Source organism: Mustela lutreola, chromosome 4, assembly GCF_030435805.1.
Source record: "Mustela lutreola isolate mMusLut2 chromosome 4, mMusLut2.pri, whole genome shotgun sequence".
Lineage (NCBI taxonomy): Eukaryota > Metazoa > Chordata > Mammalia > Carnivora > Mustelidae > Mustela > Mustela lutreola.
In genome coordinates, this window is record NC_081293.1 from 190,952,456 (window position 1) to 190,977,673 (window position 25,218).

General features: G+C 48.6%; 2 protein-coding genes across 15 annotated transcripts; one reads left to right on the forward strand and one right to left on the reverse strand.

The window, feature by feature from the left end:
• The first annotated feature begins 4,060 nt into the window (after positions 1 to 4,060).
• LLCFC1 (LLLL and CFNLAS motif containing 1) lies at positions 4,061 to 5,426 on the forward strand. The gene is made up of 2 exons (XM_059172693.1): positions 4,061 to 4,289; positions 4,870 to 5,426. The coding sequence occupies exons 1-2, from the start codon at positions 4,136 to 4,138 to the stop codon at positions 5,046 to 5,048; spliced, it is 333 nt and encodes a 110-aa protein (XP_059028676.1). The 5' UTR covers positions 4,061 to 4,135; the 3' UTR covers positions 5,049 to 5,426.
• A 208-nt stretch (positions 5,427 to 5,634) lies between these two features.
• Positions 5,635 to 24,758, reverse strand: KEL (Kell metallo-endopeptidase (Kell blood group)). 14 transcript variants are annotated; one of them, XM_059172093.1, is made up of 19 exons: positions 24,631 to 24,758; positions 24,237 to 24,324; positions 23,787 to 23,934; positions 23,310 to 23,486; positions 21,742 to 21,866; positions 21,251 to 21,397; positions 18,272 to 18,334; positions 17,984 to 18,172; positions 17,606 to 17,754; positions 16,446 to 16,575; positions 10,012 to 10,122; positions 8,757 to 8,855; positions 8,439 to 8,516; positions 7,895 to 7,995; positions 7,608 to 7,718; positions 7,397 to 7,464; positions 7,016 to 7,185; positions 6,601 to 6,696; positions 5,635 to 5,914 (listed from the first exon to the last, which is right to left on the reverse strand). In XM_059172093.1, exons 1-19 carry the CDS (start codon positions 24,738 to 24,740, stop codon positions 5,753 to 5,755), a joined length of 2,322 nt encoding a protein of 773 aa, XP_059028076.1. In that variant the 5' UTR covers positions 24,741 to 24,758; the 3' UTR covers positions 5,635 to 5,752. The 14 variants fall into 14 exon arrangements, with proteins under 14 accessions (XP_059028076.1, XP_059028081.1, XP_059028080.1 ...); XM_059172098.1 differs by having other exon boundaries at positions 24,237 to 24,758; XM_059172097.1 differs by lacking the exons at positions 23,310 to 23,486; positions 23,787 to 23,934; positions 24,237 to 24,324; positions 24,631 to 24,758 and having other exon boundaries at positions 17,984 to 18,064; positions 18,272 to 18,350; positions 21,251 to 21,299; positions 21,376 to 21,397; positions 21,742 to 23,296.
• Between the last annotated feature and the right edge of the window lie 460 nt (positions 24,759 to 25,218).

Genomic DNA, 25,218 nt, shown 5'->3' on the forward strand with positions numbered 1-25,218 from the left:
GTTTGGGGTTGGGAGTATCTCCAGTGTGACTTGTGTATGCAGCATGCTGCTTGTGGGTGGGGTGTGTGTGTGTGCGTGTGTATGTGTGTGTACGCATGCGCACGCCTGCACACACTGAGGGTACTCGGGGGCCTTGTCAGGAGACAGCAGCTTCACCTGGAGGAGGAGGAGCTCTTTCTCCAGAGCCCCTGGGGCACAGAACCCAAGAGCTGGGAGGGGAGAAGCGAGGAAATTCCATTCCTGGCGGTGGGCTGAGGCTGAAGCCTAGGCAGGGGATGTGAGGAAAGGTGAGGCAGTAGAAAATAGAGGGGAAGCAGGATGGAGCCCAGAAGGCGGGCCCCCCAAGCTAGGTGAGCGCTTAGTGGGATACAGGACAGGAGGAAAGTGAAGCCTTCCAGCTCAGCCATCAGGCAGGTCCTCGTTTGAATTCAGATCAATTAGGCCAGCTTTCTGGGCCTCAGTCTTCCAATCTGTAGAATTGGGCCAATGATTGTGCTGTCTCATGGAGTCCCTTAAAGCATGATCGGAAGAGCCCGGGGACGGTTGGCTCTCCTTCCCCACACAGGCTCCAAGCCCTAAGGTGCTGCTTCTCTGTGTTGGGGTTGTCTCTGTCCTCAACCCTACAGCCCGCCTCCCAGGGACTTCCTGGCTACCCTCCTCTGCCTTCCCTCACAGCTTCTACCTAGTCAGGGTAGAGCCCAGAGGTAGAACCATAAGAGCTGAGCCACGGTGGTGGATGGAGAAATCTTGGGACTCTCCCTAGGAATGAGTAGGCAAAAGGATTGAAGGCAGATATCCTTTTTGTGTTGCTTTCTGATAGGATGGGTTCTATTTCTCTCCTGATTGTAAATACATGTTATCAAATTGGAGTTATTCGGGAGGCCAAGGATGTACATGGGGATAGGTTGGGGGCTCTCTTTATATTCTAATGAGGAGACAGAGCTGGGGGGGTGGTGATGGCCCATGGCTAGTAGCAAAACTAGAACTGGCTTTAAAGTTGGAAATTTAGCTCCAAATCACCTGCCACAACTTATTGTTTCTTGGAAGACTTCTGCCTGTACAGATGTGGGAGATTTGGGCAGACATGGGCTGGGAACCTCCCCCTTGGGGGTCTTTAGGAGCAGGGGACCCTGCTTCTTTTAGTGTAAGATTGAGGGATGGACAAAACGACCTTAAGAGGAGAGTTGAAAGGAAGACAAATAAGGAAAGGAAGAGATGCCGGGAGACAAAGAGGAAGCACACTTCCACCCAGGGAGTGGGGAGGGGCCAGTCAGGACCGGGAGGCGGTGACCTTGTAGGGCAGTTTTCTGTTTTGCTGGGGGCTGGAGCAGTGCGAGATGGTAATGGCTCCTGAAGCCTTGGGACTTCCAGTCTAAGGAGATGGACGGTGAGATAAGGTTGAGGTGGGGGTTGTAGATGCGCTGATAAGCAGGGGGCTGGCAGAGAAAGGAGCGCCGGCCTGCCTAGGCAACACTCAGCCCATAAAGCTAATCCTGGAGGCCATGGGGGTGGGGAGGGGCTTGCCCGGTCAGAGCCGCACAGAGCAGGTGCAGGGGGGCTTGCCACCAAGTGCTCTGTCCTTGGGTCTGGGGTGGGGGGGAAGAGGGGGGCCTGGGGAATGGGTCCCTACCTCTGGGTCTCCACCCTCTCACTTGCCCAGGCCCACTGCATGGGGCCACTTCTATGTGAATCGTTTTTGATAAAGACACTACAATACTGTAAACATATTTTTTCTTCCATATGACTTTCTTAACAATTTTCTCTAGTGTACTTTACTATAAAAATGCAATATATAATACATATAGCATACAAAATATGTGTTAGTTGACAGTTCATGTTTTTGGTAAGGCTTGCAGTCAGTATTAGGCTATTAGTAGTTAAGTTTGGGGAAATCCAAAATTGCACTGGGATTTTTGACTGTGTGGAGGTCAAGTCTACTGCCTAATCTTCGGGGAGTTCGCTGCTTGCCTCTGGCTTCCTCCCTTCATTCCTCCGCCCTTCTCGTATCCCCCACCACAGCCCTACTTCTCCCTCCTCCTTCCTCATGCTCCCTCAGCCTTCTGTGGACACAAACACCTAGGGCCCCTTTCCCTCAGGTCACAGCTTCCCTGCAGTCTCGGGAGACTCAATGATGGCCCAAGAGCCCCTCATTACACTGTTAGGTCCCAGAGCCCCTTGTCCCCAAAGCAGTCAAACCTCATGGTTCTGATATGATAAGGAGGAGGAAAAGGAATCATACCTGGACTCTATTTTCTAGGAAATACTCTTCCACTCCACATCCGCACAGCCATGTAGGGAAAGGATTTAAATACTACACTTTAAAACATTAACAGTGATTTTCACTGGATGGTGAAATTATTAGCCCTTTCTGCTTTTCCTACTTTTTAAATACTTCTGTAATAAAAACAATTAAATTCCTGCAGGACTGGCGGGTGGTGAGGAAATTCGAGGAGTGGTGGTCAGTACAACCCAGTTCTTTCCACACCAGCCTGCACCACCCCCAGCTGCCCCCCCCACCCCCCACCCATCAAATCGCACAGAGCCTGAATTGGCTTCTCTTTTTGCTGGGAACCAAGAGGCTCCTCCCTGCAAAGTAATCAGATTAGTGATTTTTTTTTTCCACCCAAGCATTGTTTCCTGGACCTGAAGGTCAATGAGTGCAAGGTAAAGGTGAGCAGGGTCACTTGCTTCCTTGAATCTTTCTTCCCCCACCATCAAGTGACCTCCTGTACCACTCCCCAGTCACCAAGTCGCCTGGCCTGGATCAGCAGGAAGGTGGGGTCCATCTGTGGGAAGGAGTCTCCACTCACACTCCTGTGTCTGTAATTCTCTTCTCCAAAAAGGGCACATGTTTCTGCACATGGCCCAGCCTATGCCTTTGGTGGTTCACTCAGGTATGGGATGCATGGGCCTCAGGAGTGGCGTGAGCTAATTGTGATAGCTCAGGTGTGCCCACAATCTCCTCCCACCTGCCCCAGGGCCCCTCATGTAGCTCATGGCCTTCCCTGATTTGTGGTTGTCCAAGCAGGTCTTCATTCTGACTCCCAAGCTCACCCCACCCCAGCCCACCCCATCCCAACCATCTCTGCTCCAGGAAGTGTTTAGCCACAGCCCATTACTGCCAACATGTCTGTATTCACCAGGTTCATGGGCATGGTGGGCCTGGGGCACTGAGGCAGGTTCCTTGAGATCTGTTCTTTGGGATCCTCACCTCTCTGCCACACTGGTTCTTCTCTAAAGACTCTACTTCTATCGAGCAAGGAGTTTTGAGAATGAGCCTCTAACAACTTTTTCTTTGTGTCTGAGAATTATATAAGAGGCTATATAAAACTAGAGAAGGGGGGTTTAAGTCTACCAGTACAAGAGGGCAAAGACTCAGGGAGAAGAAAATCTAGGGGAAGGTTAGGAGTGAAGGAATGGTTTCTGCTTGGGTACAGGACACCCTGTTCTGTGTCTCATATACACACATACCCCTCATGTACGCTTTCCTCCCCCTCCATTTGTGCCTCTCCACCTCCCTCATGTTTGATGGCCTTGAGTTTCATGTATGGCCCAGGACTTCAGGATTCAGTATTATCACATCTTCTCTGGGCCTCAGCCTCTATAAGCCACTTTCCTTGGAGAAAGGCCACATGGAAGAGAGGAAGAGGTGTTGTCTAGAATGAAAAAAGGTGGTCAAGGGTCCTGCTCTGCCCCTATTGTCTGGGTGATGCTAAGGGCAAGAGTCATGTCTTTTGTGAACCTCAGTTTCCTCATCTGTATAATGGGTATGATGATCCTATGACTTTGAGTCCCACTTGTTATGAGGATCTCCTCAAAAAATGGATGTGAAAGTTCACAAACTCTTCATCATTTGGTTGCTCTCGACAGGATGACCCACTATGATCATCCTAGAAGCCTGTGCTATCTGCTGCTAGCTACTCACTACTCTCTTGCTTGGCAATGGAACTCTCTAATTACCTGAATGAGGGGCAGGCCATGGCTGTGATGTCACAAAGCTCATGAAGTCAAAGGTCCTATGGAAGGGAAGGGAAGAAAACGGTGCTGGGAAGTGGTAAGGGCTAGGACAGGGACAAGGGAGGGAGGTGGGGGAGCTGGCTGGGAACTGGGGAGTAGGGAGGGCCAAAAGCAGCTGATGGGCAGGCCCATGAATTCCCTGGGCTCCCAGCTCTGCAGGGCAGCATTCCTGGCCACCATCCTGCTGCTGCTGCGGGTCAAGGGGGTAAAGCCTCAGAAAGGCAACTTGGACCCCAACGAGAAGAGTCAGAATGAGGAGATACCCTCTACAGGTAGGTAGAGGAGAGAGGATGGCGTCTGGAGCTAAGGATTAGATCTCTTTGGAGTCAGTCCCCCACTACTTATCAGGCTGGAATGAAACCCGAGATAGGTTCAGGTTGTGGGAGAGTAGACTCCAGTCCCCTGTTATTGTAGTGTAGAAGGGTTGGGTAAAAGGTTTAGAGCAGGGTTCTTGACAAGGGCCATATACAGGGGCGCACCACAGGCTAGCCAAAAGTGCATGTGTCTTGTGTGTGTGTGGGCATAGATGCATTTGTCTGAGAAGAGTCTCTGGTCTCTGTCCTTCTCCAAGGCGGTCCCTCCATCTCTGAATGGTGTAATGCAATTTGGAGGAGACAGTTTGAGGTGGACATGGGATGTGTGTACTGTGGTTGAACACAGATGGGAAGAGACCTCTCGATGGAGCATCACCTCCTTGGTCAAGGATAGGGTCTGCACAACTGGGCTAAAGCTCCAGGCCCTAACCTCTTCCCAGATTCTCTTAACTTTGTCCCATTTCTGGCACAGATTGGGGTCAGGGTGGGGCAGGTTAGGATCAGCCCCTTCAGTGCCTTCCCCTCTCCGCTGTTCCAGACCAGGATCAAGAGTACTTTGAAGAGCACTTTGTGGCCTCCTCAGAGGGTGAGATGTGGCAGAATGTGGATATGACCGAGCAAGAAGATGACAGGACATCAGACACAACAGCTCTTCGTGACCACCTATTGGACCTAGCCTTCTGCTTCAATCTGGCCAGCATCATGGTTTTTTTATGAGGGACGTCGAGGCTGAGGTGGTGGCCTGGTTCCTGGATGAGGACCTAGATATCTACCTCCGCTTCATGATAGCTTACTGACCCTCTCCCCCCACTGGGCTCCAGGTCACTGCTCCCAAAGGAGGCATATGCGTGGCTTCCTGACTCTGGCCCATGACTCTTCACTTCAGGATGCAGCACCTGAGAGAGCCTGGCACTGGCCTTCCAACTACCCATTGCCACAGCCTGACTGCCTCCCCACTCTCTGAGCTCCATCTCCCAGAGCCTGAGACACCAGACCCATGCCCTTCTCTCTCTTGCACCTCTCCTGACTCTGCTTGGGACAGCACATTAGGGGAAGGGAGTAGCAACAATAAAAGTAATAATAAAATCCTGAAAACTCTGGGGGGCAGTTTTCTGAGACTTAGCTGAAGCCCTTTTGTCTCTTACTGGTTCGTTTGATTGCTGGACCCGTGGCCCACTAGTTTAGCAATCATTGGTTCTCTCCTTTTCTTGTGTCTGTGGAACTCTCTTGGCCTTTTCTCCTCTTATTTTTTCTGACTTCTAGGCATAGAACGTATCAAGAAAGAGTCATTAAGAGACAGGCAGATGCCAAGTGCCAGCTTTTATTTTTGGAAGGGAAGGAGAAAGGCGATTGTCACCTGATTCTATGAACGGAGCAGGGGGACATTGTGTCACCCGATCGAAGTCTCTGTGGTAGCCAGGCTACCAGAGTTGGCAGTGGCTAGAGGGGTTCAAGAGGGTACCGTGTGGACAGTGGAAATGTCTGCCAAAAGCTGGGGTGTTGCTGAGTGGCCCATGGACTCGAAGGGTGGGTGGGCTGTGAGAATCCTGGGGCTCCTGGGTGCCAGGCTCCCTACACATCACCTGTGGAGAAAGAGAGGTGTGTGGGGGGTAAGTGGGGGGTAAGGAAAATGGCAGAACCATAGGGTAGATCAGGGTCAGTAGGATGAGGCAGACCAGTGCCAAGGTGGTGACTAGGGACGGCAGAGATGAGAGCAGAGATCAAGCCACACACTTCTTGGTCTCTTGATCTGGCAGGAGGCATGTGAGGGGGGCCTGGGCTGTGCAGTCAGACCATCTGTCAGTGACTGAGAGGTGGGGTTTATTGGAAAACCTCTGTGAGAGGGTCTTTCAGTATATTGAGGAATTGGGTGTAGTGTCTTGTTGAGAGAGCATATGGTACTTAGGGGGTGCAGTCAGGTGTGGACCACACCTGGGGTCTCCAAGAAGGACTCGGTTCTGTAGACAGTCTGTTAGAGGCTCATTTTTGAGGAGAAATGAGAGAAGAAAAAGTTGGGCTCATCTCAGAGGGATTTGGCAGTAGAGTTCTTTATTGAAGGGTGTGCTGAATTTGTTAGAAGAATTTATAGCAAAATGAAAAGATGTCCCCAAGTGGTATGTATAAAAGATGACAGTGAGGACTTCTATGGAAGAGGGCAGAGGGGCTGTTTGTTAGAAGGCATTTCAGGGAGGAGCTGTTCTTTAAGCATTAGCAGTAAGGTACTTCTCTGACATGGAGCGAGCCGTGGGGGGAGATGGCAGCTGTCTACCTGGGCATAGCTTCGGAAGAAGAGTTGCTGAGGACTGAGGTCCAGGTTCGGCAGGGTGGTCTCCCCATGGTGCCATAACAGCCTCTTGCTATATGCCTGCATATGGGGGTGAGATGGGGAGTAGCCCTTAGTTAGACTCCAGAACCATGGCCATTTGGAAGTCTGATGCCCTACATACAAAACCTAAAACCAGTTTGTGGCTCTTTTGCCCAAGTTCTTCACAGACACCCTGGTCTAAGCAAGGAAAAAAAAAAATATATGGGTATCCTAGAAAAGAGGGATTTGTGAGGTAGGAAGGGGATCACCATCTCTTCAAGGGGAATATGGAGAGTAAAAGGTTTTCCAGCTGTGTTTGCATGAGGGATGGTAGAAGGAATGGCTATTAACAGCTCCTGGCTCCTGGGATGGGAGTTACCTGCAGTGCAATGGCCAGCCCACCAATGTCTGCAGCATTCTCCAGGAATGTCCGCGATCCATTGAAGGAGGTTCCATTGGGTAAGGGAATGGTCTCATAGTGGTGTTTCATACACAGCAGCGCCCCCTGTAGGGCACGGGTGTCACAGGCTGGGCAGCCCCCAGGGAGTACTGTTGAAAATGCGGCCAGGTAAAGAAATAGTGAGGCGCCATGTAAGGATGAGTGCAAGGGGGCTACCACAGACTGGGCTGGCCCCCAGACGCATTGCAAAGGGTTCAGAATTGTCCAGCCAGGAGCCCACCCTTTTTCCTCACAGCCTCTTTTGGGGCCTTCACCTGGGTTCCCAATGGCCCCACCTCCCAATGGCCCATTGTTACCCACAGAGCTGGTAGAAGATGTGCAACAGCTCATGGGCCATAATGCTGCCAGCAGCGCCAAAGTTCACGGCTCTGGGGAGACAGAGGTTTAGCTTACTCCCAGAATCCTTCCAAGTTTTTGACCCCAGTTCTCTGACCACAAGTGCCATCCATCATAACATCTGTCCATCAGGCTTGGGAAGTCCCCCTGCCCACCCTCAGGGAATAGCCCCTACCTGGGGTAGCCAGGGTGGAAGAATGGCGGTTGGAGGAGTCCAGCTGGGAAGACCACCACATGGTCAGGTATTGAATAATAAGCATTGACCCCCCAGGGGGATACCTTCCACCTATGGGAAGAGCGCATATGAACACCATCTCCATCTGTTTTGGTCCCTCCCACCAGACATGAAGTCCCTCTCAACTACTGTCACACTGTTCCTGTTTCCCCAAGCCCCCATCTTTCTTGCTAATCTTGGATGGGTATCTCTGAGATGCAGGGTCTATGTCTCCCTTGCTCTTATACCTGTGGTAGGGGAAAGACTGCAAGAAGCTCTGGACAGTTCTAGCTTGGAGGGATCGGAAACAGCTCAGGAAGGACTGCAGGTAGCTGGGTCCAAGCTGTATCTGGGAGGAGGCAGGAAGTGACTCGGATACACAGAGACAAATACAGATGCACACTGACATACACTGATGGGTACATCTGAACACAGACAGATAAGCCCCGGCTTATAGCCATCCATAGTACAGTGGAAGGCAGCACAGTGACACCGCCACATGTCGGTGCAGACAGGCTTTACACAAATCAGAGCACAGATAAACACGCTCAGGCAAGTCACTAGAATGCATGTGTATATGCATGCACACACACTCAGTGTGACCTGAAAAGGTTTTGTTGTTCTGCTGGCAAGACCCACAGTGTGGATATTCACCCATAAAACCCAGGGATCATCAGGGCAAGGAAGGGGTCAGTTAGGATTGCCCAGGATAAACAGATTATCTGCCACTCAGGTGGGTCGGGGGGGGGGGAGCTGAGGACTAATGAGGAGCTGGCAAGGGCAGGGACCCACATCGTTGTATTCCTGTCTGGCCTGTGATGGCTCCAGGGCCCATTCTGGGGCCCCCATCTTCACCTGCAGTTGGGTGACCTGGGGAGAGACACAAAAGATAGAAGAAACCTAGCTACCCCAAATCGATCAGAGAGAATATCTTGTGCTCACTGCCCTGGTCCCACCTTTTGTGTTGTCACCAGGGTATGTGTGCAGCATATTGGTGTTTACACTTGCCATGTGTCCTTGTGCCTTTGCACTCTCCTCCTACCAGTGTGATCTCGGGGTCCAATACTCAATTCCACCCCTTCCGACTCCTGTATTTCACTCTGAGCTCACCCTGTTCTGGGCCTCTTGCCGGGTCTTCTCATCCATCCAGGGAATCCTTCTGAGGCGGCTGATGAGGGCATTCTTGATTGCAGTGAACAATTCCATAGCCTGTGAAGGGGCCAGGGTAGAGAAACAGAATCAGGGTCAGCTTCAGTCTGGGGTCCTGCCTGCTGGGCCTCTCAGAAGGGCCTTGGCTCCAAGGAGCTACCAGAGAAGGGGGAAGATCTCTGAGAGAGAAAGCAGGAAGTAATATTAACGAGGTGACTGGAAACCCAGAGCACAGAGATCTGGGGGGGACAGAAAGGAGGTGCCACACCCAGAAAGGAAATCTGAGAGCTGGTCCCTCCCGAGGTCAGTAGGGAAGAAAGTCCTTTCCATGGGAGATCCCAGCCTTCCGGGGGAGGGAGATCTCATCCTTACCCTTGGTCAGGTGATCCGCTCAGAAAGCAGAGGGAGGAAGAGGACCATCCTTCCCTTCCCTGCTCTTGAGGCCCCTTGTCCTCACACTCTCGTAATTATGGCCGGCATTTCCTCTCTCCATCTTTCTGGGCATTTCAGCTTTCCAACAAGCTGAAGTCTTCCCAGCTTCACAACTGACTGTGTGGTTACTGCTTCACCATCCATCTACCTTCTTGTTTGTATCCTTTCTTGATAGAGGTAAATGGATGACGATATCAGAAGCCTGAGCTCAAATTCTGACTCTATTAACTGGTAGCTGATCTTGGGCAAGTTACTTAACCTCTCTGTGCTTCAATTCTCTCTTCTCTGAAATCAGGATGATATTAGGCATTAAAGTAGTTCATGCAAAGTGCTTACAAGAGTATCAGCCACATGGTAAGCACTCAAAGACTATTCAGTACTCATTCACTTGAACTTTTTAAGATTATATCATTCCATTTTCCTGTCGTTTCCTGTGTTGTTAAGAAATCATAGAGAAACAGGGTTTCGTTTAGAGGCCACGGAGTTCAATTTTCTCATTTTATGGTTGAAGAAACACAAGTGCAGCAAAGTTAGGTAAGTTGCCCAAATTCCATGCATGTTGTGTGCACCTGTGTCCTGTAGTAAAACTATGCAAACCCTAGGGATGCAGCCTGGCCTCCTTTGACTTCTCTCTCATAGTGTGGTCTCTCTCTCTCTCTCTGTGACTGCCTGACTCCCTGACCATCCCCCAACCACAGAGTAGGGCACAGTCAATAGAATTAGGAGAGAATGATTGGGTAGGAAGGGGTGGAGGGACATGGGCTGGGGAAGAGCCCTCACATACAGCACTTTGGGTGCTCGGGCTGAAGGCCTCACGGACAAACAAGGCTGCCAGAGTAGGCTGGAAGAAGGTTCCTGTATCCTCCACACACTTCATCCATCGAGGGCGGGAAGGCTATGGAGACAAATCTGGAATGAATGGCTCCCATCAAGCATTCTTCCTCATCCACCTCCCCGGGCCTATCTCGTCTAGACCTTTATGCACAGGGGAAGCTCTCTTTGTCTTTCTGGGTTTGTCTCACTTTGCTCTATCATCCTTTTTGGTGATACACATGGGGCTATTGCCACTCGGTAATAAAAAAGGCTGTGTCCTCCAGGATTAGTCTCATGAGTCTGGATTGGGTGAAACAGCCTTATTCATTGACTACCGAATTTGAAAACAAGTTCTTTCAGAGGCACCCTTATGGAGAACCGAAAGGCTCCTGGATAGGAGAGGACTATACACCAAACCTCTCACCTCAGCACGTCTGTTGGCCACCCAGTCCCTGCCTGTCACATGCACCATGCTGGTAGCCCAGTAAAGGCTGCCACCCTCCCATGTTTCTTTGCTTAAAATGGAAACTGGGGAAGGTAATCCCTCTTTCCCTTCTGCCACCTTCCCCAACTCTCCAAATGGTTATTGTGGACTATAAGAACTTTGTCTTAAAAAGAAGAAAATGATCAGAGTGAAAATGGGTTTTAGACACCATATTGTTTGGTAGGAGAAGGAGACAAAAGAAAAGACTAAACATGAATTCAGAAAACCAAGAGACTTTTGGTCAAATCAGGGAAAAGAGGATGAGATGAAAGACATCGTTAACTTCAAAGGCAGACAGGTGGTTGTACAAAAACTCAGTAGGGGCTTGGCAACTGGGGTGTTCTTAGCATGGGGACAGAAAAATTGACCAACATAAGAGAGAGATGCCGGGAAGGTATCTGTGGGGGTGGGGATGGCTTTGAGGTGCCTACCACGAATAGGGCCTATAGATGATATGAGACCAATTGAGAAACATGCTCAACCGGTCAAGGGTGAGAGTGCTGGCCTAGGGGAAGGCTGAGCTGAGACTCTGTAAAAACAGCTAATATGCAAATTTGGGGTAAGCAGGGATGAAGTCACAAGACTCCATTCCTGTAACTTATTTACTCCTCTCAGATCTCCTTGTAGGGAGGGTAGTTAGGTTGCCACTATGCTTTCTGGTACCAAGATTGGAGAGAGAGTTTAAGAGAGGAAACAAAAGGGAAGGCCAGTATTGTTGTCCTTGAAGAAGACACTTTGGGGTCTGCCTATTTTGACCTTCACCATTTTGAAGGTTGCCCCAGACCCAGTTGTCCACATTTGTGTGTTCTTGTCCCCTCTTGTGAGGATAAGGACTCAGCCACTCTCTACAGCATATTGGCTGCAGCTCTAAGACACAAATGTGCACAGTGAAGATGAACTGGAAGAGAACCTGTGTCTGACAGTCATGACTGGGTCCAGGCAGGCTCGGCTGGCTGCCTTCAGTGACTGTCCATCCCCCACTGGCCTCCTGACGACAGGTCTGGATCTGAGACTGACTTTCATCAGGCTGTCGGGGAGCATGGGGGAGGTAGCGGCCACCCCAAGGGCAGCAGCAAGCACATTAGCCTTGAGCTTGGTTGATCTGCCTGCCCTTTCCACACCTCTTCATTCTTGAGTTGTTTCCTGATCCCTTTTGCTAATGCCTGCCCATTTTTCCAACAGATTTTGCCTCCTTCATGCCTGTCCCCATAGCCTAGGCCCCAGCAGGGTCTGGCCTGGTTCCTGGAGGGCATAGATGCCACCGAGACTACCCATCGCGAACCCCTGCAAAACTCTGGAATTCCTTTGGTCACAGTTGTTCTGGGACACATCTCCCATGAGAAGGAAAATAACTTCCAGAATCTATAAATAAATGCAGGTCTTGGGGTGGAAGTTGACAGGTTATATTGGTCTACTGGGGGTTCAGAGTATCTGAGCTATCTCTCAAGACATGGAAGGATAGAGCATACTATATATATTAAAATAGAGAAAAAGAGGGACAGCTGGGTGGGTCAGTCAGTGGTGTCTGATTCTTGATTTCAGCTCAGGTTCATGAGATCAGACTCCACCCTGAGTGTAAGCCTACTTGAAACTCTCTCTCTCTGTTCCCATCTCTCTTCCCCTCCCGCCCCCTCATGTGTGCTTCCTCTCTCTAAAAGAGAGAGAGAGAAAGAGAGAGAAATATAGTGGGAACAATCATTGCCAAAATAAAAAAGATGGAAGAAATACTTCAAGCTCATGATAATGAAGCCCAGTACATTAATTTTAGGGAACAGAAGATAAGCTGCAGATATAACCTTAGAACTACAAATAAACATATTTAAGAAATATAGAAATCAGAAGAAAATTCTAGGAATCTGAAGGGAAGCGTAAATTTTCTTAATTTGCCATAGAGGGAAAGTAAATTTTAGAAATTATACACTAGCCAGGAATCCTTAATGTTAATTTCAACACCAAATTCTAGAATAAGTCTTTAAGCCAATCATTTCTGAACACTTGAGAAACTGCATATAACTACTAAGGGATCACTAAAGACAAATAATGCTACAATAATAACAATTTTTTCTGGTTAAAACTTCACCAAACTAGGAAAGCCCAGAAACCAGGAGTCACAGACTAAGGGGGTGGGGGTAACTGAGGTTAAGGGCCAGTGGTGGGGTAACTGAGAAGCAGCCGGCGTCAGACGGAGCATAGAGGGACTAGGGTCAATGGGCAGAGCATACCCAGGCTGAATAGAGCTGCCTTACTCAGCCCCTGTCACTTGTGACCCCTGAGGAACATTAGCTCAGGGCTGCTTCAGCTTCACACTTACTACACATGCACTCAAAAATGCTAGAGATGTGACTACTATCATGCCATCTCCTAATTTTTGACTGCTGGTGATTAGCTAAAAGATTGTCAAAAGCTTTAAGGCCAAGAAAACACATTGATTGTCCAGATTCATTTTCAAGGAACCACCACAATACTATCTCTGAACAGAGAATTCAGCATTTACTAAATGTGGATTATTAACCCCTGCACTTTGGTTACACAAACCGTCCCTGGGAGAGTAATACCTGCCTGCCCCGCCCCCCTCCCCCGACCAAATTGCTTGGGAGATCAAATGAAGCACCACATCGAAAGCATTTTGTAAACCTTAATGTGCCCCTTCACTGTGTTGCCATTGGTTTCATGGAGGCCTTTGCGTAAACCATAAACTTAGACCTTGTGAATGAGATGCAGAAATCTGTGTTGGAAAATAATATAATTGCATGGTTTCTTAGTGGGTTGAACCATAATGAAACCTTGGTGACCAGTGACTCCAAGTCCACATGAGCTTCCCCAACATCCTACCAAAAACTGCAACATGCTCCCCACCTAGCATGCCATTTCACCCTTTCCTGAGTTCTTTCTCTGTAATACTAATTGCCACCGAACATATTTTATTTCCTTAGTTTATTGTCTTTCTTCCTTCATCAGAATATCAGTGTCTGAGGGCAAGGGCTTTTGTCTTTTGCCTGTGTGGTATCCCAAGGGCAGAGAGAAGTGTCTGGCACATAGTAGGTGCTCAGGAAATATTTTTGTTGCATAAGTGAATGGATGACTTTATAGCTAGGTCTTCAATGACCTGACCTGCTGCTCTTCCTTCTTTGGTATTTTAATCATAATCTAGATGAAGATACACTAAATAAAGCTGCAAACGACCAACAATGGGAAGGGAAAGGTAATACAATAGAGGACTGGAACAAAGGCTAAAATCATCTGAACAAATCAGGATGTTGGATTGAATATAAAGAGTTCACTCCATAGGTATAAATGTGATGTTCTGCTTTTACTTCCCAAAATTCAGCTTCTCAAGTTTAATAAGAGGAAGACCTGGTCTAATGGCCATTTCATTGATGGTATATTCAAAATCATTCAACAAAATATGGCCAGTTAATAAGACCTCATATTACTGAATTGGGATTTTATAAATTAGAATTCACTCCAAAGAATATGCTTAGAAATCCACAATTAATAACCATTAGATGAAACCATAAATTTTGGTCATTTCAAGACCAATGGGTTGGTGGTGTCTGACTCCCTCCTCCTTCTCACAGCTCACATCCATCACAGCACCTGTTGCTTACCTTCTAAATACATTCTTTTGAAACATAAAACAGACCAATCTTTCTGTAGGCCTCCATTTCATGCCGAGAAAAGCCAAATCTTTCCAGTGGTCTACTGGGCCCCCTCCATCCCTCTCTGATTTCCTCCCTTTGACTCTTTGTGCCAGCAGCAGCAGGCAGAAACTTCCATGCATGCCTCACCATCTCTTCTCAGCCAGAACCACAGGGGGATCCCTTATGTGGCCCCAAAGCTTAGCCAGCCTGCTCCATACCTTGTCCAATGAAGTAATGTCCATTTCTTTGCCAGAAAACACTTTCAACTCTCTAGACAACTGCCTCTGTCCTACGTCTAGCAGGGAGATCCCACTGCCAATCCAACCTTCCCTCTGGTCTCCCTCTTGGGAAATCTGAGGGTTTGTCATGTGACCCAGAGTCTTTCTGGAACACAGCTACACCCATTCATTTACTCTGTGTGCAGCTGTTTTTGTGCTACAAGGGCAGAGCTGGGTGGTTGCAACACAGACCGTATGGGCCACAAAACCAAAAGTATTTACTATCTTGACCTTTGTAGAAAGAATTTTCCAACCCATTTTATGTTTTCCTACCCACTGATTTCTCAATCCTGCATAGTATGTAATTAAAAACATGGCCTCATGAGATGGACAGGTCTGTTTTGGGGTCCGTTTCCTCATCAAATGAGCTGTATGGTCTGGGGAAATCTACTTGCCCTTTCTAAGGACCTCAGAGTGTTTGTGAGGGTTAAGTAAAATCACCCACGCTAAGTGTTCCAAGCAGTGCCTGACATACAGTAACACTCACTGTTCATTAGCTATTATTCTTATTCTACTTGTTGGTAAAACTTGAGTCCACTTTTAAGCTCAAGGACAGCTATAATCCTAATGGTATATGAGGATGGACATAATGGATATAAAGGATGTATGTAAGTATATAAAGGATGGCAACTTTAGCAATCTGTAAGCCTTCTAAGTTCTTCAAGTGTGATTTCAGTATTGGCATACCTACATCCTTCAAGGAGTACCATCAGACCATAGCTCTGGGATTGACAGAAGGCTGTTTGTTGCCAGGGACTTTGTAGCAATGTCAACTAAGAGGAGTTGGGAGTTCTGTCTGCTTCATCTGTGTCAAGAGAAAGGCTGAGTAGAAGTTTCTTGGGGACTTGCCCATCTGAGTGAAAGTCCTAAAAAGGAGTGTTTTGTTGTTGTTGTTTTTGTTGCTTTGTTTTGTTTTATTCTTACCACAGTGATCAAGAACAGACCCTCAAGCTAGACTACCAAAATTCAAATCCTAGCTGTACCAACTTACTAGCCATAATATCTTGAGCAAGTTGCTTAGATTTTGTGCCTCAATTTCCCCATCATAAAATAGGCATAAATGATGTGTCTACCTCAGGAAATTCTTCAGAGAATTAAATCAGCTCATACATATCTAGAGGGCTTAGAAAAATATCTTACTCCCAATACTCGATAATGACATCACAGTCCCTATGAACTTCATACATTTCCCCTCTCTGAATACCACAGATGCTTCAGGTCACCAAAGCAGTGAATTTCTCCAAGCCACAGAAATGGTCCACAAAAGAAAGAGAAAGAAACCCCAGTGATTTCCAAGATTACACTGAGGCCTTGATTGAGGTTGGAGCATATCTAATGTTCTAGACACCTTTGCTTGCATTTGGATGTGTCTGACCTAGGGTTCCAAAGTTCATGGTAAAAGAGTGTCTCCACATATTACGTGACATAGGAGACCTGGATTAGTGTGTTTATGACACAGCCACCACCTCACATATATCAGGATCTGGACCACAAAGCCCATGCTGTGGCCCAGCAGATCCTACTAGATGTCAGAGATGAAATCTTTGTGAAGCTCATTTGAACATCAAACACTGTAATCACCTAGATAGAGGAAAGACCACTGCTTGCTACTCATGTCTAGCATCCCAGTGAATCCTAAGCTTTAGGTCCTTGTCCTCAAATCACAGAGCTCTGGATAACTAGACAAATAGTTTAAAGGTCATGACAAAGGAAAAGCAATTGTTGATCATTTTAGAGTCTTGTATTTGCACCTTAGTACTCTGCCAAAGGCCATAAAAATAGCCAGATGTGTGTAAATGTATGGTACTCAACATCTCAGTCCTCAATATAAGTACCATATGCCAAAACTGTCTGCTTCCATGGAAACACTAGACATTGCATGACACTGCCCTCATGCCCTCGTGCCCTCTCCCTGGGAGAGATATGCCAACATTTATCCCTTAAAATGGCAAATGTTCCTTTAGCCCCCATTATGGGAAAATTCATTCCTTTGTCTCCTCACCATAGGTGGTCTTTCGGTCAGCTCCCCCAGTTTCTGGATCAATGATCTGCGTGCCTCTTGGAATTTACTGTCCAGGGCTGGAGAAAGGGTCCTCACCAGCCCCAAGATCATGTGGCTTTGCAGAAAGTCTCTGAGGAAGGAAAAGAGATGGACACATACACCCATGGCTCTGGGGGTACCTTGAGAACAGCCTCCCTTGTGTAGTCACCTTGATACTCCCGGGGGAAGGCCCTTCTCTTCTGTAGCTATAGAAAATAAAGGCTTGACCTTGGAATAAGTCAAGAAAAGCTTTCCTTGGTGTGAGTTGGAGAATGGTGGTAGAAGGAACTAGATGCAGAGGTGACTTCTCAAGTTGCAGGGAGGGAAGGTTCTGAGCTAGAGGAAGACTGGACTTAAAGAATCATACCAACAGATTCATCTAATTCCACAGCCAAGAAATCTCAGTTCACTTTACATCTGATTTGTAATTATATATAAACTTGCTCACGTCCACAAGAATGGCCCTTGGCTTCCTTCACAAAGAATTTCTAGAATTTGTTGCCACTGGGTTACTATGAAGAAGGGCCTTAAACCCAAGCCCCCAGAAGGAAGCTGCTATCTTCAGGTAGTGGCCATCCAGGCACTGGGGATGTCAGCCCAACACAGAGCCTTACCCATAAGGTCCTCATAATCCTTCACAGCTGAGAAATAGCCTCTCCTCTAGCTTTTTCCCCAAAGAACCCCCAGCCTTCACCTTATCCAACCACTGGCCTCATGTGCCTCTACCTCTTGCCCACACCTCCCAGCTGCTAAGACACACATGCCTTCCCTATCCCTAGTGACCGGTCATCTAGCATCTCCTCTAGCTTAGAGGCTCTTCACAGGATGGGTTCTACTCCCAGTAAATCCTGTATCTTGCTGGGCACCTGTACACCTCATTTCATGTGTGTTTTTGCTTACCCGTGCCCCCCAAGCCTCTCGTATCTCCTGTTCCCTCCATTCACTCTTGGGCCATCAACCCCCAATTATTCTCTGCCCTTTTGTGTCCAAGGGTCCCTTCCAACTTCCTGGGAAGACCTTACCAGCATGCATTTTCTGTAATCTTCCTCGTCCCTGAGGCCTTCTGGCCCTCAGACATTTTTCATTTCCCTTATACTTCCCCAATCCCACCTGAGGCAAACCTGTGATTTGACAGCTGCTCTTCCACCAGTTGAGACATGTTTTTCAAATACTCCAGGTCATGGACCAAGAGAAGCTGGGAGGGGCTCAACGGCATTGGCGTGAATGTTGCTTGCAAGCAGGACAACCAGTCGATGGCAGGAGCCATTTCCTTAGAGGAGGGACACAAAGGCTGAGGGGGATAGGATTGAAGGGGATGGTTCCCCTCCCTCAGGGTTTGACAGGAAGTGGGGAGGTGGATTGTTGGGGGAAGGGATGGAACCAGGAAAGTTATGGATGAGAAGGAATTAAGGAATGAGGAAAAAGGAGATCTGGAGAACAAGAAAGTTTGGGAGAGAAGCCCTCATGGCCACCCTCCTCCAGTCCCTGGTTCAAGGCACCTGCAGTTGGTCAATAGTGACCATGTGGAAGAGCTTTCCCTGTGCCCGCCGCTGCTCCAGGGGCCTCAGAAACTGAAACAGCTGTGAGGTAATGGAGATGGACAGGTAGGCATGTTCTTGTACTTTGTTTGGTTCTCCTCCCAGCAAGGTTCCCAGCTGGTTCAGGTAAGTCACATATTCCCGCACAATCTGGGGAAGGGGCAACCTCAGTCACAGCCATCAGAGGCCCCTGCCTTTTTCTGAACATCAGAGGTCAGAACCTGACCTTTGTCCATGGAGCCATCTTACCTGAGCATAGATCTTCTGTTCCTGCTCTTGCTTGAGGGGAACATCAAACTCTGGCGGGTCTATCTGGACACAAGAGATACTGGAGAGAAGTAGGGAGCATGGAGGAAGGAGAGGACAGGTGTGGGGAGAAGGGGAATATACCACAGAAGATGGCTTCAGGACACAGAGAAGGAGCAGAGAGGACAAAGAAAGGGAGGGGTTTGGGCCAGGAAGCATGAAGGGAAAGAGTCTAGACATAGAAATGTCAAGACAGGGTGGGTATTTCAACCAGTGTAGGGGTGTTCAGCAAGAGAGAAGTATACTAATCCGTGTCCTGAAGGAAGCCACCCCCTGTACTAGGGCCAGGTCTAGAGTTAAGGGAGTGAGAAACTGTCTCAGGCACAAGATTTAAGAGGTACTGAAAATGGTAATCAAGATAAATATTCTAATTGGTGTTTTTTTTAAATAAAAATCAATGTTAAAATCTATGCTGACTAAAAGATCAAATCTTTGTTCATCACAGATTTTTTTCCTGAAAATCTAAAGTGTGTTTTTTATCCATTTTGAAGAAAAATTGAAGATTTTTTTTTCATCTGCAATAACATTTTTGGTCCATTTTGTGAAGAAATAATCTCTTCAAAAAAATCCGCAATGAACAAAAATTTGATATTTTATCATGGATTTTTGCATTGGTTTTGATTTTTTTAATTATTAAAATATTTATTTTGATTGCTGTTTTTGCTAACCTCTTTGATTTTGTGCACAGGTAAGTGCCTCACTTATTTCATCTGTCCTCACCTTAGTCCTGGCATGTCCTTGATTCTGTTCTGAAGAGCTTTGCTCCCACACTTTGCCTTTTTTTGTGCCAACTTCAATATCCCGCTCCCACTTCAAGCTTCCCCCATCTTGAAAAATCTTTCACATGGCTCCTTTGTCACATTTATGTCCACATTTTGAAGAACTAAAAGTCATCTCTGTCCCTGCTTCAACTCCCTTACCTTCCTTTTAAACTCTGTACAATCTGTCCATTTCTAAAACCCTTTTGATATTCTCTTCTAGAAGCTTCCCAATGGTGTCTTCTCATTCCTCATTCTCTGAGGTCAGAAATCTCTGGAACCCATGATGATCCAACCCTCCTGAGATGCTCCTCCCCTGTCCTCTGTACCTCAGCCATGCTGGTCTGACTCCTCCTCCCTGCCCCCAAGCCCCCATGGGGGTGACCCCTCCGCAGTCAATTCTACCTATTTTTCCCCTCAGAGTCCATCCAGTCTCCAGTTGATGGTAACCATCCTCCTCCCACTCACAGCACATCAAAATTGTGGGGTAATTTTCCAGTTTCTCCATTTTCTGCATTTATATTCAGTCAGTCACCAAGTCCTCTAGAAGCACCAGGGACCATCACCACTGGGATGAAGTTGCCTAAATCTTCATGCCTGGCCTTTCCTTTCCATTTCAATTTCTCACAATCATCTTAGTTCAGAACCTACAAATTGTTCCTCTAGACTCCTCAATATCTCTAAGTTGACCTTCGAAATCACTGCTTCTGCTTAAGTGCAATGCACAGCCCTGGTATTTGAAAGGACCCAGCAGCATTTTTGTTTTTTTGTTGTTGTTGTTGTTGTTTTTTCTATTAAGTCAAAGTGATCGCCTCCATCTGACATCTGAGGCCAGGAATCATCAGGCCCAAACTCAAGTCTTCAGTCTTGCTCTTATCTATCCCCCACCACACCTCACCCCTCCCCCAAACCCTCTGTTCCACAAATCAGCCTTCTCACTGACCCCACAGAGGAGTCACACCATTCAGCCTCTTCTCTTAGCTCAGGACTTTCCCAAAACCCTCCTGATGCCCTTAGCTTCACCTTCACCTATGTGATTGAACCATGTTTCAAGTCTCAGCTCACATTCTCCCCTTTTTGGGACATTCCTTAACCACTGCAGATCTTAACTGCTCCTTGAAGGCCACACAGGTTAAACTCCTGAGCATACCCTTTAGAACAGAAATTTAGAATGCCTCATACTGGTTAACGATAGCTTTTCTTATATATTCATCCCCATATAATTCTGTGGAATTTGTGAGAGCAGGAGTCAAATAGATTGCATTGCCCACCACAATACTGATACCTTCAATATTTTTATTTATTTACTTGTTTAGCAAGCACCTGTTGTGGGTCTCTGGCTGCCAGGCCTTCTACTAGATTCTGGGGAACAGAAATGAACAAGTTGTGGTCCTGTTCTTCAGGGGCTCATGGTCTTTAACATGGTATGGTGTTCAATGATGAGAGTTTGGGAAGTGGAAGGACAAAAGGGTCTACCTAACTCATAACTAGGGTGTCAGTGAAGTCTTCCTGGGAGAATAAAGATCAAATCCCGTGTTTTAAAAATATGTGAGTTTTGTAGGCTGAACTTGAGGGGTTGGGGAGTAGTGTTGCAAGCAAAGGAGTCATCTATTCAAAGAATTGAGGAATAGTACTGAAGCTGTAAGTTAGCATGGCTTGAGGTTTAAGGGGGACAAGAGATGGGGCAGGAGATAAGGCTGGAGAAGTGTGTAAGGGTCAGATCATAAAAGGACTTGTGAGGCTTTGTTACGGATTAAGAACTAGATTGTGATGACCTGGTGAGGCATTGGAGGCATGTACACAGAGACAATAGCATAATTAGCTCTTGGTTTAGAAAGGTCCCTCTAGCAAGAATGAAGAGCAGATATGGGGAGAGTGATGCTGAAGATAATGTGGTTAACTAAGAGGCTGTAGGGGTAATCCAGATAAGCAGTAAGAAGATAGGAACTACGTGTGTCTTCTCCCAACTGGCCCTACTACTCCTTTCCCTAATTTCACCTAGTGTCCCTGGTGTCCCATCAATAATTTTCCCTCAAGATAGGGATCTTTCCTACATTGTACATTTGTCCTCTCTCTTTAGCCCACAAACTTCCACTAGGAGATGCTAGGCTAGAATACCAAGTGGGCCCAGGTCTTACTGCACTTTTGCCAATACATCCCTCACCTGGATGACTGGCGAGTATGGAGGGGTGGAACGAGGTTGTAGATAGGCTCTGAAGAATGGAAAATAACCATACTGACTCATCAGAAGTCTCAGAGTTCGGTTAAAGTCTAAGGAAGTCCAATTACCGGAGATTCGCCAGCCTCCAAGCTGGGAAGCAGAGAGACAGGGCTCAGTATAGGGTGATGGCCTGGGACACCTGCCGCCCCCTTCCTCAGACACCTGCTACTTCTCACCACTACTCTGAGTGCTTGGAGCCCTTGAGGCTCCACCTCTATCCTTCTTTCTCTACCACACCCAGGTCCTCATGCTTCCAAAGGGTTTTGCTATTTCCATCTCCCTCCTGGAACTTGGAGATCCCAAGGAAAGAGACCTCCCCCCTCCCTTTCTTGAAAAAAAAAAAAAAAAAAAGGTGGGGGGCAGCCTGGAGCATACATCGCATACATCGGTCCTATGTGTTTTGTATCTAGAAATGTTAACGTCCTGGGTCTCACCTCCTCAATGACTTGTCTGAGGGGGGCAGCCCCAACAGCTTCGATGGCATCTGTGTCCATGCAGGACCTGTAGAACTGGAAGGCTTTCTCCTCTCCAGAGCCCAGGTGCCAGGAACCTGGGGCTTCTAGAAAGGAAGCATGAGAAAATTCGAGGAGTAGAGAGCTGAGAAGAGGGTCAAGAAAGGGGACTCCCAGGGAAATGGCAGGAAGGGGATAAACATGGGGATGCGGACAGGTGGGACAATGGGAGGGCTGGATTGGCTCGGCAGGAGAGCAAGTGCAGGGAGAGGGAGTGTGGGGAGGACTGAGAAAAATAAAGGAGACACGACGGAGAATCAGGGAGGAGAAGACACGGGAAGGAAGGAAGAGACAAGAACCCCCAGGAGCACCCATGGGTCCAGGAGAAAGGATGCAAGAGGAAAGCAGGAAGGAGGCGAGTGAGGAGATTAGAAAAATTGGGGAAACCCAAGAACATGGAGGGATTGGAGGGAGGGAAATCACCTGGAAAGTTTTAACAAGGAGACGAAACAGAGTCCAGGCCCTCGCTTGGGACCCCAGGAAACAAGCAAACATGTGGCAACAACCCAAAGACATATGTTTTGGACTCAGCCACTCTGTAATACCTGCTGCCTGTCCCTCAGCCCCTGATTCCCTTGACTCTCTTGTGGGCAAGAGCATTCATCCTGAGCGTACATTTTCTGATCATCTCTGGACCTTAACTGGAAGCATGGCCCCTCTACCAAGGGAAGGTCAGCCTCCATTCTTTCTCCATCAATAGGAGGGCAGAGGGATACATTCACGCGTCCCAAATTGCAGTGGATACAGCCCACACTCCCTCGGCCACCGTACCCTGGAAATGCCTGCTTTTTGCATCCCATCTTGTTCCCCATCCTCACCACCATCCCCCAACTTTCAACCTCCCAGATGGCCACAGCTCCTTTCCCAGACTTCTCCTGTCAGTCTTTTGTCTTCTCCACACACAGCCTCTTCTCTAACCCTAGGGCTTTAGGTGGGTCCTCTCCTCTACACACTTTGTACCTGTGTGGATCCACTCCCTGACACACAGCGAGATACTACCCCCCCACACACACACACACACTTCTCACCCCGCTGGGCCACATCATCCCAACTGGCCAGCCCCAGGATCCCCTTTTATCCAGTCGGGCTTTCACACCAAGGTCCAAGGTTTCCATGGAGAACAGGAGATAATGGTGAGAAGGGGCCAGGAAGTGCAGGGAAGGAGAGGAAGATACTGACCCCTGTGGGGCTCTAGAGGACAGGGTGGGGGGTCTGGTGACTGAGAGTGATGGACACATGAGCTTACGTGCAGCAGGTGGTGAGGGAACGCAGGTGGGGAAGGTCCCAGGTATAGGAGAGAAATCGAACATTTCGGGGCAGTGACAAGGGGAGAGCTTGAAGAGAATGCAGTAGAGGGACGGGAGAGAAGGGGGGAGGTAGTGAGGAGAAAGCTGCGGTGACAGAGAAGCCACCAGCTGTCCCACAAGCACACAGGTTTGGGACAAGATAGTAATAGGCTCAGAGCCACCCACTTGCCCAAAGGGCCTCACCCAGTATTCTCCGAAGTCGGCTCTTATTTTCCTCTGCAAGAGCCTGGAAAGAATGATCGGTCCCTTTGGCCTGTCCACAGGCAAAGCTGAAGAAATCGGTGCAGGGGGCCACACTGGTGTTTCCAGAGGCCAGGTAACGAGCCAGGAGATCCCAACACACAGGAGTCGTACAGGGGCCTGCGGGGAAACGCTCAGAACTGGGAGAGGGAGAAGAGGGAAAGAGAAAGGGACCGGGCTCCCCCAAGGGGCTAGGTAAAGGAATGCCTGGTGAAGAAAGGGGAGAGGGACCCTGTGAGGAAGCCAAGACCAGGAGCAGATGGGGAGGAAGAAGTTGGGAAGTGGGGAGAGAGGAGTGGGTCAGGCAGGGTAAGTGGTGAGTAAGTCCAAGGCACCAAGCCTCGGGGATGTCGGGCAGGCAGAGGCTGCCCCCGATGAGGAAGGGCTGACTAGGTTGGGCGCTCCCAGGATCATGCTTACGAGGGCCACAGCTCCGGAAGATGTACACCAAAAGCACAGAGAAACCAAGGAGCACACTGAAAAGCAGGCCAGCCATTAGCACCCGCTTGACCACGGACCACTGTCCACTGGGTTCAGTGGCAGTGGGCAGCCTTTCTTCTGGAGATCTCTGTACAGGCAACCAGGAAGTGAAAGCCACAAGATGGAGGGCATTAGGAGAGGGGGTGAGGAAGAGAAAGGGGAGAGGGAAGAGAAAGGAAAAGTTAGTGCCAGGGCCCCTGTGTAGAGAGATCCTTCTCCTCACTCTCCCTAAACCCAGCCCTATTCGGACCCCCTGGGAGATGCACAAATGAGGAATGCCACCCGTTCTGGGTAAGAACCAAGTAGGCTGTGAAGGGTTAGAGTTTGTGGGATGTCAGAGCTGGAAGGGACGTCATTCACCTACCCACAAGGGTCAAGCAGGGCACTTACCTCCTGGTTCCGGGGAGGTCTCAGTCCACCTGCCCGGCTCATTCCCCCGGCCCGACTTCTTCCCCACTCTGGTCTCCACCCTCCTGAGCTGAGGAGGATGGAGGGGAGAGAAGCTAGTTCAGGAAGGGGGGCATTAAAGAGAGTTATATCAGGTCGTTTGGACGCTTCCTGTCACACAGGCGCTATCATCCAGGGCAGTGTTCCCAGAAGGGCTTCGGAGCGGGCCCCTCCCCTGGATGCACCCCTGCTTTCCTCCCTCTCCTTTCCAGTCTCTGCTCTCCAAGCCTCACGTTCCTTCCTCTCTCCTGGGGGCACAGCACTCGCACACAGAGCCATCCACCCCCACCCTGGCCATCTGACCCCAGAAGGGAACAGTTTTCTCCGGGGGACTTGCCCTCTCTCAGTCCTCTCTGGCTCCCCGAAGCTTCCTGGTTCTGCTCTAAGTGCTGAGTCTGAAAACAGGTTCAGGAAAATGGCCTCCCTCCTACCCCCACCCCAGTTCATTGGTCCTGGAGAGGGGGAACTTCTGCCACTTGACTCTCCTGTCCCCATATTCATGCTGTTGGCCTCTGGGTGGAGTCTGTTTATCAGCCCAGAGACACCCAGACCTCTCCTCCTCCTTTATCTCAGCTTCTCAGGGGGAGGCGAAGGGAGGGAGTCTTCACTCGAGAAGCCATCTTGCTCTTGGGTGGCTCCTCTTGTCCTGGTCTATGCCTTTGCTCAAGGAGTTTTTTTTATTTCTGGAATATTATTTCTTCACTCCTTTCTCCTATGATTGAAATCTCCTGGATCCTTCAATTCTCAGGTAAATGCCACCTTGGCCAGGAGCTCTCACAGCTCCTGGGAATGTTTGATGGCTCTCAGGGTGTGTCAGAACTCCGCTGTTTGCAGGCAGAGCAGTGCACAGCCAGGAGACCCTGATCTGCTAATTTTTAGCCCTGTGACAATAAACAAGCCACTTAAATTCTCAAGCAGGTAAGAA